The following is a 15,029-nucleotide window of genomic DNA, read 5'->3' on the forward strand; positions in this document are numbered from 1 at the left end:
TTAAAAAATGCACAAACTCACTTTAATCTGATAATCATTAGCATTAAGGCAATTAGACATAAATTAAATTTCATTTTAAATGTAAGAATTTCACAAACATTTTACTACTGCAAAAGCCCTTTGGAAGAAAAACACAATCAGATTAGAAAATTACTAGCATATACCCAAGCAAATCAGTGGGACACATAAGATACAGTATTTGTCTGTTCTTTATATAATTTCACAACACAGACTGCAAACTAGCCAACTATATAACTATTTCAGTACACCCAGAGGTACATTCAGCTCACACTATTCCCCTGCTGACACATCTCATGTATACAAGATGATGCTAGAATTTGGTTAAGCTTTTACAGTGCCACAGAACTCTGTTTTTGTCAAGCCTATCCTGGTTATTTTGCCTAGAATTAGTGACTTGCTACATATCTAAGCACCCCTATGTCTGGACTACTAGTTGACAATTAGGGAGGAATGACTCTTTTCTGATAGGGTCAGCGAAAGAGCTAAGGGCCAACATGAGAAGCACGGTTTGTGGTTAGGAAGCAGAGGCCACTTCCATGCACACCGAAGTTCTCTGGAAACATCATATGAAAAGAATGCTCTGGACCACAGAAATTGTTCCCCAAATGCTGGGGGTGTGAGACAGAGCTTCAAAGGAAAAATGCACAGTTTAAATACTTGCTAATACACAATAAGCTATTTGGTTGATTTGTCGCTATTTACTAAGCTCAGACCTTACCAAGTGTGTCTGTGTATATGTGAGCAGGACCTCTTTGTGCATGGAAAGGTTTGCCAATTCTCTTTAAAAGTCCTGTATAGTACACAGTCCCCTCAACACTGGCATACTGGACAAGTGAGCATCAGAACCCCTGAGGTTCTTTTGATTGGAGCCTAGATTTGATTTATTGCAGTTTCCTATCTCCCATAATGTCGCAAGACTTCTCTGCTCTGCTGAAATTGCCTTAGAAACCATTAATTTGATAGAAGCATATCAAATACATCCAAAGCACTAGCAACATGTAGTTTTGAAATTTCAAAGGGAAGCCAAGTTAGTGACACAAAAACAAAAACAAACTTACTGTGTTTTTGGTTCCAGCCTTTACAGGAGATTGTTGTTAAATGCACTTTCCCTGCATTTTCATGTTTTCTGCAAACACATACAAAACAGTTACCGTATTTTTCGCACCATAGGGCGCACCGGACCATAGGGCACACCCAGTTTTTAGGGGGGGAAATCAAGAAAAAAGTCTTTCCCCCCCCAGCCCCAAAGAGCAACGTACAGGGTGCGCACAACCTCTCCCTGCTGGAGGGGTTGTGCGCAGCTATGGAGCAAGCCAAGTTTTGGCTTCCCCTTTAGCCCCATGCAGCCTCTCCTTGCCGGGAGACGCTGCACAGGGCTAAAGAAGCCATAGCCCCGTGCAGCCTCTCCTTGCGGAGGGGTTGCGCGCAGCTATGGAAGAAGGCAAGGCAGCGAGCGGGATGGATCCCGCTCGCTGTTTTGCCTTCCCCTTTAGCCCCGCGCAGCCTCTCCTTGCGGAGGGGTTGCGCGCAGCTATGGAAGAAGGCAAGGCAGCGAGCGGGATGGATCCCGCTCGCTGTTTTGTCTTCCCCTTTAGCCCCGTGCAGCCTCTCCTTGCCGGGAGACGCTGCGCAGGGCTTTCCTGGCTTTTCTGGGAGGTGGGGGAATTCCCCCACCTCCCGCAAAACCGGCAGAAGCTGCACGCACTTTAAAAGGGCTGCAGGCTTCTCCTGGCTTTTCTGGGAGGTAGGGGAATTCCCCCACCTCCCGCAAAACCGGCAGAAGCCGCGCGCACTTTAAAAGGGCTGCACGGCTTCTCCTGGCTTTTCTGCGAGGTGGGGGAATTCCCCCACCTCCCGCAAAACCGGCAGAAGCCGCGCACACTTTAAAAGGGCTGCACGGCTTCTCCTGGCTTTCCTGGGAGGTGGGAGAAGGGACTGATGCGGCCAGTCAGTCCCTTCTCCCTCCTGTGGAAAAGCCCGCAAGAGCGCACGGAGCTTGTGTGCGGCCCTTGGGGGCTTTTCCCGCCTGCCTCCCCCCTGCATTCGCTCCATAGGACGCACACACATTTTCCCTTGCTTTTTAGGAGGGAAAAAGTGCGTCCTATGGTGCGAAAAATACGGTATATGCCGAGCAATTTAGTATGTGCTAACGATGGACCAAGGTCCCCTAAAGGAATGAACTCTATAAATACCCTAAAGATCTTTAACATCTAAGATCTAAAGAATGAAACTGCTATGATACTCTGGACACTTAAATGTACAGCAACAAACTGTTGCTTATCTCCAAAGAATATGAAGATTAATCCTGGTAAAGGGTGACAGCAACCTATGCCATCTAATGGCTCCTTTCTCGGCAAATTGTCTTAAATATTGCCTATGTATTTAGGGTAATATCATATTCAACATTAGTCATACTCTTAACCCAGCACAAATTAACAAACTTAAATAGCAAGTCTTTTGATCTCTATGCGAGTACTCAGAGTATTATTTATTGGTATCATCCTTATCTTTTTTTAAAAAAAATTCTTTTTTATTAAGCTATTTTTTTAAAAAGAGAAAAACAACATAAAATAAACCATAACCACGAACGTACCAAGAAAAGAACAAAAGTACATAAATAAACAACAAAAGAAAACATTAATTCATAACATAACATTAAATTGACTTCCCTCCACCACGATTTGAGCTATATCCCCACATTATCTTCTGCAGTGTCCTTTTACAACCTTTATCTATACATCGCAGGTTTTATGTTGCACCTACGGTGATTTTAATGTTTCCTAAATTTGTTTCCATGTATGTAATAAATTTATTCCAATCGTTAATAAATTTTACGTTTTTTTGATGCCTGATCTTCTGCGTCATCTTTGCTAATTCTATATAGTCAAATAACTTAATTTGCCATTCTCTAATAGTTGGGATATTAGGTGTTTTCCAGTTTTGTGCTAGCAATATCCTGGCTGCTACCATTGCGTATTGGAACATAGTTTGGTCTTCTTTCTTTATCATCCTTATCAATCTGAAACACATCTAATCAATGTTTATGAACGAACTAGACATGACATCAACAGTAAAGGAAAGGTTCATTACTAACCTTGTACAGTTTTTCATATTTGCAGGGCAATACTTGCCCTCATTACAGCTAAGTAGGTCATCTTTTTTGCTTACTTGTTCCTTTATTTGAACCTGTAAGGAATGTTAAAATTAGTACTGCAATTTCCCAAATCATTTTCTCTAATATTTACAACCTAGTAGTTATGTGATTCAGCCTACAGCATTATTCACTTAATACACGATATAAAAATGCCAATTCTGATTTATAGCATCACACTGATTTGTTCTAAAGGAACTCTGGGTCAAGACATTCTCATTCTAGGAAAAGAGACAAAGCAGAAGCTTGCTCAATAGCACACACTTGGGTAGAGTTACCAGTAAAAAACCTAAAAATCTGTCTTGGTGTTTTCTGAAAACATAAAAAAGTCCAGTAAAACTTTTCTTATAAGCTACTGGACAATTGAAGAAGAGGAGGAGTTTGGATTTGATATCCCGCTTTATCACTACCCAAAGGAGTCTCAAAGCAGCTAACATTCTCCTTTCCCTTCCTCCCCCACAACAAACACTCTATGAGGTGAATGGGGCTGAGAGACTTCAGAGAAGTATGACTAGCCCAAGGTCACCCAGCAGCTGCATGTGGAGGAGCGGAGACGCAAACCTGGTTCCCCAGATTACGAATCTACCGCTCTTAACCACTACACCACACTGGCTCTTCATACGGTCCTCATTATTTGCTGCATGAAAGTATTCCCAAGATATTGATTGAATTATCAGGGTGAAATCTGCTGTTGTCATCCTGCTCAGAAAACAGCTTTTGACCATGGAGGAATCTGCTAATGTAAGAAGGAAGGGTATTTTTTCCAGTTTCCCATTCACATTGCAGCTGCCCACACCACTGTCCACAAAGTTTTAAAGGGTCCCCTAAACTTCTATAACGGATTTTCAGGAGCATAGGGAAATACAGTAGGACAGCAGAGTTTATCATTGTTAGTGATCATCTCTGCTAAATCAAAAGCCATTCTGTGCATGGCATGAGAGCCCTGGATTTCACTCCTAATGTCTTCCTAGTTTATCATTTTGGAGCAAATATGATTTTAGCCTTTTATTATTAAATAAACATGGGCCCTAAAATTTAGACATTGTTTACTTCCCAGAAATCATGTATTTGGAAGAATCCTTTATGGGGTTTTAGAGAAGCAGGGGTATGGCGTAAGAGGGAAGCCTAGGTTGAATAAAAAATACTGTGTGTGTGTCTCTTTTTCTCTCCTTCTCCGCCTCTTCTGCAAATGGCAGAAGACTCGGGAGAATGGGGTCTTGCAGAAGCAGCCGAAGTATTACACTGCTTTTACCTTCTGCAAAGACAAAACAGAGAGACCAATCTCTCCCCTTGCCCAAATCTGTAATTAATCGAAAAGAGCAATCAGCATCTCCTACGCCAGTATGGTGTAGTGGTTAAGAGCAGTAGTCTCGTTATCTGGGGAACCGGGTTCGTGTCTCCGCTCCTCCACATGCAGCTGCTGGGTGACCTTGGGCCAGTCATACTTCTTTGAAGTCTCTCAGCCCCACTCACCTCACAGAGTGTTTGTTGTGGGGGAGGAAGGGAAAGGAGAATGTTAGTCGCTTTGAGACTCCTTAAAAGGGAGTGAAAGGCGGGATATCAAATCCAAACTCTTCTTCCTTTGCAAATGAATCACAGTTAAACACTAGAACTTTTTGAGATGTGCTGGGAATTACAGCTTGCCAACAAATAAAATAAGAAATCAGTTGAGCGCTAAATGGTATGATTTTACCAACACTGAGAAATAATTGTGAAGTATATAAAAAATGGGTTGGAAATAGACTTCAACTTCCACAAAGAGAAGGACTCCTTCTGTCAGGGTTAAATGCTTTAAACAAATGTTTTTTAGTCAAAGTTAGAACATGCCATTAACAGCATCCAACCTGCCTTAGTGACCAAATAATTATTCAGATCTTTGAAGAACAAAAGGCTAATTTATTCTGATGGTAATTTTCTAAACACAAAATATAAATTAAATAAACATTGGAACTTGCCTTTATGCAGTCTTCTAACGCATTAAGTTTATATACAGCTTGGAACTGTTTGCGGTCAACTGGGCATGACGCTCTGGTCTGAAAGAAGATTTTGTTCACATCTCACTATTTTATAACATTAGAAATAGTTTTTTTCTCTCCAAAAAAAAAAGAAAAAAAAGGGAACAACTGTATCGTCTGTCCAGTTTTTGAATCTCTTGATTCAAACCAACCTGCATGCATACTCCTCTGGAATCTGTTATTTTCAATTAACTTAAGATGCCAGATGCTAATTGGCTCAATAAATAAATCAATTAAAGCATTAGTTGATGAATCAGCAAGGGCAAGATGATCTGTTGGGTTGCAAATCAACAGTAATTTTGTTTTTAAGTATATTTTAGAAATAATAGCCGTTCCTTCTAGGAACACAAATGTGATACCTGTGTGTGTGCATGCATATTGGTGTGTGGATGGTAAAAGGTGAATAAATGAATTGTTTGGAATTAAATGATGACAACAGAGATATAAAAGGAATTGGGAAAGCAGACATGTTGGATATTTCAGGTGTGTGTGATGGAAATCCTACAGGTGATAAAATAAAGGTGTGATCTTGCACTTTAGATATATAGCAAGCAACCAGGAAGTCACATGGTGGAGGCAGAGTGGTGCAGTAGTAAAACCCAGGTCTCCAAAGAGTGGTGGAAGCAGGGGAGCAATAGAAACTGAATTCGGACTCCATACTGTCCTTACTGCAGCCATATTCATATCATTCCCTCCTGATGAGTGGGAAGGGCCACAGACTGCCACATAGCAGTGACTCGGATCCAGCAACTACGAAGAACTTCTACAACCAACCTACGAGACCCTTCCAGGTATTGACATGCAGACTGACTGCAAGATCTGAGCCCTCCTCTCAACCCACCTGGTTCCAGTCACACATTCTGCTCATTAAGCAAGATCAACCTGTGCATAAGTGCAATATCTACTGGCATGGGCTTTGCTTGCCACACTGTTTTTCTACCATTGAGTCCTGTTGGCTTGTGTCTCTAAAGCAGAGGGACTAAACATTTTATCATGACCACAATTCTGGATAATTAGCTTCAAATACTTGAAGGAATGCCATGAACATAGAAAACAATTACTGACTTTTAGAAACATTTTGTCCTACTGATTAGAGTAGGACATGAAGAGTATGCAATTAAACTCTGGGGTTTATAATATCTGCCACAGCGATAAGTGATCACAGCAATAAAAGATGCCTAGAAAAAGTAGTTCTCCAAAAAGGTTTCTAAGAAGCTGGATAAGCATCAGTTACAATATTGCATATGATGTGTATAAGACTTTAGGTCCTTATGAAGTTCTCTCAATCTCAATCTAGGTTGTTCATCACAATAAGCAAGATGCTGAAAGCAACAATGTTATATTGCATAAGCATAGCTACACTGGCAAAGAAAGAAGTCTACAGTAACAAGGCACAATATTACAAAGTTGCAAGAAAATAGGTCAGTACTATGGGATCATCATTTAGCAGATTTCCAGGGAAAGCAACAGCAGTAGGAAAGGAGACACAATAATTACCTATAGAGTTTGGGAAGACAAATGGACAAACCATTTATCAAGAACTCACAACATTAACTTCCAACAAACAAAGGCCACTACCTAAGCATTTACCAAATGTGGTGATGCGAGTACTTCGCTGAAATGTGAAACAAGTTACATTTGGGGCATAACTCAGAAAGAGCTGATTTAGGCATGCCAGCTGGGGTTTTTTGTTTTTTTTAATCCTTTAAACATCAAACCCTTTTGCTATATTATATACTGCTTTTGAAAGTCTCATGTTTCAAAAGCAGGCTGCCATGTGCCTTCGAGGTCACTTGAATATGAGGAACTAGTAGTACTGTTCTTTGGCTGCCAGGGAGAAATATTACCCTTTAAAAAGATTTTAAGCATTTAAGTAGCCAGTTTACAAGTTTCCCATGAACCACCTATACTTACTTCGGCCCATTTAAGGATGCAGGTCATGCAGAAGATGTGACTGCAGTTTTCAGGAAAACCAACCTCCTGCTCTGCCAGGCAGTTTAGACAGATTGGACACCTGTCATCTTCATCAGACAGAAAGCTAGAAGAACAGGAGCAGTTTTCTTCATTCTCTTCACCTGTTATAAAATGTAAAAGCTCTGTGAAGTCTGTAGTAGTAATATCCACTTAAATAATATGCCACATCATGCTGATATGCAATTTTGTTCAAACTTGCAGATCTAAACAGTTGACTCTCAAATCCTTTGTGAGCTGACAGTAAAATGTCTCAATATTGTCAGCTAGGTCTGAAATGCAGTTATCTCATTATGTATGACTGAAGCCAACAAGAATGCAAATGTTGAATTTTGAATATTGTGATCATCATACTGCCCTCTACCCAACATTTCGTCCTTACCAACCACCAGGTCATGAGCAGGTCAAGATTTAGGGTGTGTGTGTGTATGCCTTTAGATGTGAATATGAAAACTGCTCCGGCCTACTATTGGTAGTGGCCAACTACAAACCATCCACGACATGGAATTACTGAAGCTTTTAAACAAGTTACTATGACAGCAGTCACTACTGCATATATGTCAATTAGTTTCACATGTTAATTTTAAATCACTGTGGTAACAATGTTATCTACATGCATATAAAATTGTAAGGTGCAATTTTGTACAAATATCTTTTTATTTTTTTGTAAATAGCTATCTCAAAAACAGTGCAATAATTTTCCTATGATTAAAATGAAACCTTTTAGGCCTTTTTTTCAAGTTTTAAAAATTAAAGTTGACTTTATAATTTATTAAAACCCTATTAAAATCCAGACCGACTGAAAACTAACAAATGCCAAATAGACAATACCTTTTCCTGGTTAGCCTGCAAGTGTCTAGATAACAATTCACTTGGGACACAATGTATAATATCAAAAAATCATAAACAGTGGTATTGAGATGATACCACACCTCTACATGGGCATTAAATTCCTGGATGCTTCAGAAACATCCCCTCAAATCAGGGGTAGCAAGCTCACAGGCCAATTCCAGCCCACCCAACAAAGTTACCGCAGGTGGACCCCCAGGTCTGGGAAAGCCATGCCCCTCTTTAGCACTGCAACTTCTCCATCATGGAACTGAGAGGAGAGGTTGAATTTGGGAAAGATTTAAACCTCTACTCGCAGCCCAATCCTGCAATGAAGCAATATCTCAACTACTGAGATGAGAGGGAAAGCTGTGGTGAATCTCCATCCCAGCACTTAGTAGAGAGGTTTAAACTTCTCACCTAAGCTCAGCACCGCAGTGGAGAAATTGACCTTTCTCAGTGCTGAGCTGAGAGGTTTAAACCTCTCCATGCAGTCTAGCCTTACAGTGAAGAAATTGGCCCACCACAGAACTAGGCTGAGAGGATGGGGAACGAGTGTGCTGTACAGTGGTACCTTGGGTTACATACGCTTCAGGTTACAGACTCTGCTAACCCAGAAATAGTGCTTCAGGTTAAGAACTTTGCTTCAGGATAAGAACAGAAATCTTGCTCCAGCAGTGCAGCAGGAGGCCCTATTAGCTAAAGTGGTGCTTCAGGTTAAGAAGTTTCAGGTTAAGAACGGACCTCCGGAACAAATTAAGTACTTAACCCGAGGTACCACTGTATATGTATCTATATGTATGATGAGTGCCTCTGTAGGTGGATACTGTGCAGCTTCATGCATATCTGCATGGCAAGAGTGTGTGTATACAAGATGTGAACTGCAGGTTAGCCAACTCTGAACACAATCTTCAGGATGAAAAAGGTCAGCCATCCCTGCCTTACACAGTTTTGATCTTCAATGTGTGTCTCTTAGTGCACTGACTCTACAACCCTTTGCATATCAGAAAATAACATACAACACAAGCACTTTGTCAAGGACAGGGGTAAGAGCAGCTTATTTTGTCAGATATTGTAAACAAATCAGATGTTAAAAGAGATTCAATGAGTTGTTATTCCAGAATAACAGGCCATGTGGATCAGCCCTTTCAAATGTAAGTTTGCCACATCAATAGGAGTCATCATGTCCTGAAGAACAAAGGACCTCTTACAAACAGTTTTCAAATATTCTCCTTTTCAGAAGCCCCCTCTGAATTACCCATGAACTGTGGGCACTATCTCTAATCAGCTAAAACCAGAAATACCAAAGGATGCTTTAGATTTTCTCTATTAGATCTGGAAATGTTGGGGTAGGAAGATGCTAAAAAGAAGTGATATATGTTGTTCCACTTTATTATTATCTTATCTGATTTAGCAGAATATCCAACCAATATTAGCTACCTTCTGTGTCTTCATGCTTTTCATCTTCAGCATTTTGTATACATTGCTTTTTATTCTTCATTTCTGCTTAGGAAATACAACCTGCAAAATATTGATAATGATTATATTCCTCCTAATATGTCACAGATTTCAACCCTACAACTCCAACAGAGGCAGTGTTATAACAAGAATATATATATCACACATTGCTTGAATTTATCATATTTTTAAAATTATTATTTATTAAATTTATACACTGCCCTATACCCACAAGTCTCTATTTCTTGGCCCTCATGCATTCAAGGAATTTTATTTTCTTTCCTCTAACTATGATTTCCCAATGCATAGGACCAGGGCATAGTATCTCATACCAGATTGTCTTAAACATACGGTTGCATGCCACCCCAATCTCTGACTAGTACGAGATGCCAGGGGGTTCCAGGCACTCAGACAGAGTTCGTGTTTCTTTCAGAATGAGGCACAGCGGAGGCTCTGGTGTCTTTAGAATATTTGGTTTCTTTACATGTATATACAACCTATGCCTACAATGGAGGGGTTCAAAGCATTAACACCACAAAGGGTCCTGTTTCTCCCATAGCCTCAGCCTTGGATTCCAGCAGAAATCAGGCCTTGCTCTCTCTCACTCTGTCTTTCCAGCCTGCAGCTTTTGCATCCAGCTTCTAGCTCATACCACTCAACTCTGCTCCTTTTGTCTTTCATATTAACAGTTGAACCCACCCATTTGTCCTCTGGTACAGAGCCACTAACGGCGTTTCCGTGTGCGGCTCTGGCTCGCCAGAGCAGCGATGTCACGCTGGCCACGTGACCCGGAAGTGTCTCCGGACAGCGCTGGCCCTCGGCCACTTGAGTGAGATGGGCGCACAACCCCAGAGTCTGGCAAGACTGGCCCGTACGGGCAGGGGTACCTTTACCTTTACCGAGCCACTCCCTTTGCTATCTTAAGGTAAAGGTAAAGGGACCCCTGACCGTTAGGTCCAGTCGCGGTTGACTCTGGGGTTGTGGTGCTCATCTCACTTTACCGGCCGAGGGAACCAGTGTACAGCTTCTGGGTCATGTGGCCAGCATGACTAAGCCACTTCTGGCGAACCAGAGCAGCACACGGACATGCTGGACATGACCCGGAAGCTGTCTGTGGACAAACGCCGGCTCCCTCGGCCAATAAAGCGAGATGAGCGCCGCAACCCCAGAGTCGGTCACGACTTGACCTAATGGTCAGGGGTCCCTTTACCTTTACCTATTCTTGAAGAACTGCAGACTGGGGTAAACTGATTAAGATTTTAGCATCAATACAGCTGCCCCCTCTCTCACTTTTCAACCTGTATATTTTGACAAGCAAGAACTGGAGCCTGCAATCAATAACAGAATGAATATGGGTTAAGAAGTTGAAACTTCATCCATCAATAAAGGACACCCTACTTCATGACCCACTGCTAAGTATGGCTGATGGGATATGTGGGAGCCTTCTCTGTAGTAACACCCAGGCTATGGAACTTCCTACCATAGGCCACACAGCTAACAATTTTTGATGTTGAAATGCACGCTGAGCATTTTTAAAAGCTTTTTGTTTTAGGGTATAAATGTCTAAAGAAAAAATGTGTTTCATCCTCTAGCTGCTTCCTCCAGAGTTCTGATCGAGGTCATGGGGGAAGGGGGAAAGAAAGACTGCTGTTAGAAACAAAAAATCCTACTTATACAAAAGTCAATGAGCATTCCTAAGGCAACTCTAGATTCCAACCAGTATATAAACAGCAAAATATTACTTGCTACAGAGTACAAGCAAATCAGAATGTTCATAGAGTCTGGACGTTGTTTGGATTTTATCCGTTTTCCAGTGCACCTACCTGCTACAATTTACTATTCCAAGATACTTTTTTAAAAAAAACAAAAAAACAACCTATTAATAAGACAAACTTCCTAACAGATTTGCAGCTTTAAGTAAATAGCAAAAGATAAACAAAGATGCAAAAAATTTGGTGATCAATGGCACATTTGAAGGGAAAGATGGGGTTCCTAATCCCTTATTTTCACTGTAGTGTCAACACATGACGAATTAGAAAGTGAAAAGACAACACTTAACCCTTTACCAGCCTATCAGTTTTGTCCTGCAAATGCCTCTAGATAACTTTAAAATGTTTTCCTTCAGCTAAAGTCAAAAACAACAAGCAAATGAAGCTGGATAAAGCACTATGCTCTCACACCAACCCATTCTCCTTTGCAATAATGCCATCAAACTCCCTATTATCTTTTGCTAATATATGTGAATGCTGTGTCCATAGAGTGCAGTGGTATGGGAAAGTAAGACCAACTGTGAGACAACATGTGGGTTAAAATGGACAAAAGTTTAATGGCTACAGCTTACACAGAGTTGGGCATGACATAGGGCAGGGATGTCCAACCGGTTGATTGCAATCTACCGGTCGATCGTGGGGCATCCTGTGATCCTGATGGACCCCCCCCCCCAAAAAAATGGGTAGATCACTGTAATCTACTCCCACTTTTTTTTTTTTTAAAAAAGGGCAGTTTCTTGGAAGTTGGACATCCCTGGCATAGGACAAGGACCCAGATTTCTAACATCCTACTTGCTCATTCCTCATTCTGAATGCTGGGGGGAAACCTTAAGCCCAGAAGCAGAGCAGAAGGGGTGGTTCGTCACAAGCCCCATCCCTTGGGAGAACAGCAAACAGTTTATTGGGAAGAGCTTGCACCTCAGTGTGGTAAAGTAGCAGCCAGATAATGTCACCACCTGGCCACCCTCCTCTCAGGGTCTCACACAATCCCACCCTCCTACGATAGCATAAAATAGGACAAGTTGGTGGGAAGCCTGGACTTAACCAAGAATACACACATCTTTGCCCTAAGGAATGAAAAGACTAGTTTTTAGTGAAAGAGCCAACTATGAAGTTTAAAAGATTACTGACACTTTTTTCAGAAAAAAAGCCAAACCCCCTATTTCCTACCTATGCATTACTTACGGACGTTTCTTCACAAACTTTCTAAGAATTTAATTACATACTTTCCCTTCCCTTCCTGTCCTTGCTTTCCATGAAAACAAAACATACCACTTAACTGTGGGTTTGGTGTACATGGGAGGAGGTGTGTGCTTTTGCGCCTTATGAAGTAATTAGATATCTCCTAGCAGTTTATAACCAATGGTTTTCTGGCAATCAACTACTTCAGCATTACGAAAGAGTCCCCAGACACCTTTATAGATATTCAATCCCTCGTTTGCTATGCCTTCACAAAGAAAGCAGTTTGTACAATCAAGCATATAGTTAAGAGAGACAGATATGTGAGACTGCAAAGGAAATTAAGGATCTCTCTCATCTCCAAATTTTGACACTGAATTGCTCCCGAGTGACATGTGCTATGCAACTTTCAGTTACAGAACCCATAACAGGACAGTAGATCAGGCACAGGAAACCTGTGACTGGCCAGGCCCTTCATCTTACCTGTCCCTATAGACACACACCTTCGGCCAGGTCAGCCTCCTCCCTCCTCTCATTTGATTAGAAGGGCTCAATTTTCACCCCTACTGTGGCATGCTAGAAAGAGAGCTGAAACCCTAATAAGACAATGATTCATAAATCATAGGTCTTGTTCATATCAATCCTGACATTTCCTTAAAAACTGATGAGCAGCCAAACATGCAACTGTCCTGTGATTTTCAGAAGGGCAGTATATAAATTTAATAAATAATAACAAGATAATAGTAATAGCAAGAAAAGCATCAACATTGTTTGTGCATTGGACAATGAAGTTTAAGACATACAGAATCCTTCAGTCTACACACACATCGTGTGATCATTTCAGTTCAAAAGAACAGCCTGTGACACACACAAAGATCCATCCCAATAGGCATTTTCATTCATGAATGTGAAGACACCACGACTGTCATTACATACCCAACTACAACAAAGAAGAATTCAGAATATCAAACACAACTTGCATAAAATGTGTCAAGGGATCCTATGATCAGGTCTTGGCTGCTTCAAAACGCTCTCAAAAGGATCCAAAAGAAAATACACAAAAGGTTTGAGAAGCAAACTCCTTATTCTTGTATTCCAGGAAAGAGAAAGTGAAAGTTTCCTGGTACCTTAAATAAACATCTACCATAGACAACTAAGAGTTAATTCTCACTAGCTTTTTTCTTTGCCTTGGCCAGATAGTTCAGGTATCCATAAGGAACCAGTGGCAAACACCTTTCCAACACCTCTTTCAGGTAACGGAATTTAATAGTATTTTCTCTACTTTCCCCTCCCAAGTATTCTTGCATAGGCAAACTCCGGCCCTCCAGATGTTTGGGACTACAATTCTCATCATCCCTGACCACTGGTTCTGTTAGCTAGGGATCATGGAAATTGTAGTCCCAAAAATCTGGAGAGCCGGAGTTTGCCTACGCCTGTTCCATACGCTCGATGCACAAGGCATCTTTCAGTAATCCCACAAACGGCATACACACAAAAGCGGGGGGTGGGGGGGTGGGCCGTTCATCTTCAAAAGCAAATTCAAACGCAAGTGCCAAACTTCTCCTCTCCGGGCTCTGCGCGGAGTCCAGAGGCCAAAGATTAACAACTTCTCGCCGTGACCTCCAGCCCGCAAACAAGAGGTGCGTGCGTGTGTGTGTGAGAGAGAAATTGTTAAACAAAGGACTGCCCGGGACGGGCTGGCTATTCGGCTACGACGAAAAGCGTCAGCAAAGCCTCGCTCCTGGAGGAGAAATTCCTCCTGCGCACCGAGGGGAGCCCTCGGGATTGGCCTCCTCCTCCTCCTCCGGCAGCGAAACTTTCTTTCCCTGCTTGGGGCCCGACCACGGAGCCTCCTCCGCCAGCTTCCAAAGGCCCCTGCCGCCACGATCTGGACCAAGGCGAGGTGCTGCGGGGGGGGGCGGCCTTTTCGCCACCAGGCCCCGCCGAGCCTCGAGGAAATAGGCCGGGGCAGCTTCCGTGAGGGGAAGCCGACGAGGAGGCCTGGCCGTCGGCGCTTTCCTCTTTGTTTCCCTTCCGCTCTCTCTTTCTCCCTCACACACACACACACACACACGCAGCGCCGGCCTCGCCGCCTCCTTCCCCGCGCGTCGAACGAAGCCGACTCAACTTACCTGGCGGCGCCTCGGAGCGAGCGGCTTGGACGGAGGAGCAGGTCGCGCGGTCAAGGGGCTCCGGCTACTGCGGAGCCAACATGGAGGCTCTGGGCCTTTCGGCGCCTCCGTGGCGCGAGCGCGCGCGCGCGAACTCCGCCGGGCTGAGGAAAAGGCCTCGCGCGGCAGCGGCGGCAACAGCAGGAGGAGGAAGCAGCAGCAGGCCGCTTCCACAGCGCGTTCTGCTCAGAGCCCGCTTTCCGCCGGTCACATGTCCCTTCGCGGCAACGGTAGACGACGAGGAGGAGCAGCGCGCGCACCTTTCCTCCACTTTCCTCTCCTCACCCTCACTTTCCCTCCCTACCCGTAGAGAGAGGGAAAAAACGCCGCACGGCGGCGCTACCCAATCAGTTCTCTACGCAGAAGGTCGGTAGGTGGGGATTTAAGCGTGACGGGGCTCGCAGGCGCGCGGCGCTGTCTTGCCAGCGAGACCCAAAGCAAGATCGGTCCCTGCCGCCACCCAGGG

The 15,029-nt window shown here is 43.0% G+C and overlaps 1 protein-coding gene across 3 annotated transcripts in view; it reads right to left on the reverse strand.

Annotated features, from left to right (window-relative positions):
• SCAF11 (SR-related CTD associated factor 11) overlaps positions 1 to 14,750 on the reverse strand; it is a 29,535-nt gene extending 14,785 nt beyond the window's left edge. The window contains exons 1-6 of one of the 3 annotated variants that reach the window (XM_028746768.2): positions 14,525 to 14,750; positions 9,427 to 9,507; positions 7,102 to 7,262; positions 5,128 to 5,205; positions 3,116 to 3,207; positions 1,080 to 1,147 (exon numbers count right to left, since the gene is read on the reverse strand). In XM_028746768.2, coding sequence (XP_028602601.2) covers positions 1,080 to 1,147; positions 3,116 to 3,207; positions 5,128 to 5,205; positions 7,102 to 7,262; positions 9,427 to 9,487 — 460 coding nt within the window. In that variant the 5' untranslated portion in view covers positions 9,488 to 9,507; positions 14,525 to 14,750. The remainder of the gene's footprint in view (positions 1 to 1,079; positions 1,148 to 3,115; positions 3,208 to 5,127; positions 5,206 to 7,101; positions 7,263 to 9,426; positions 9,508 to 14,524) is intronic. The other 2 variants (XM_028746766.2, XM_028746767.2) reach the window with 2 other exon arrangements.
• Between the last annotated feature and the right edge of the window lie 279 nt (positions 14,751 to 15,029).

The sequence above is a fragment of the Podarcis muralis genome, chromosome 10, assembly GCF_964188315.1.
Source record: "Podarcis muralis chromosome 10, rPodMur119.hap1.1, whole genome shotgun sequence".
NCBI classification, from domain to species: domain Eukaryota; kingdom Metazoa; phylum Chordata; class Lepidosauria; order Squamata; family Lacertidae; genus Podarcis; species Podarcis muralis.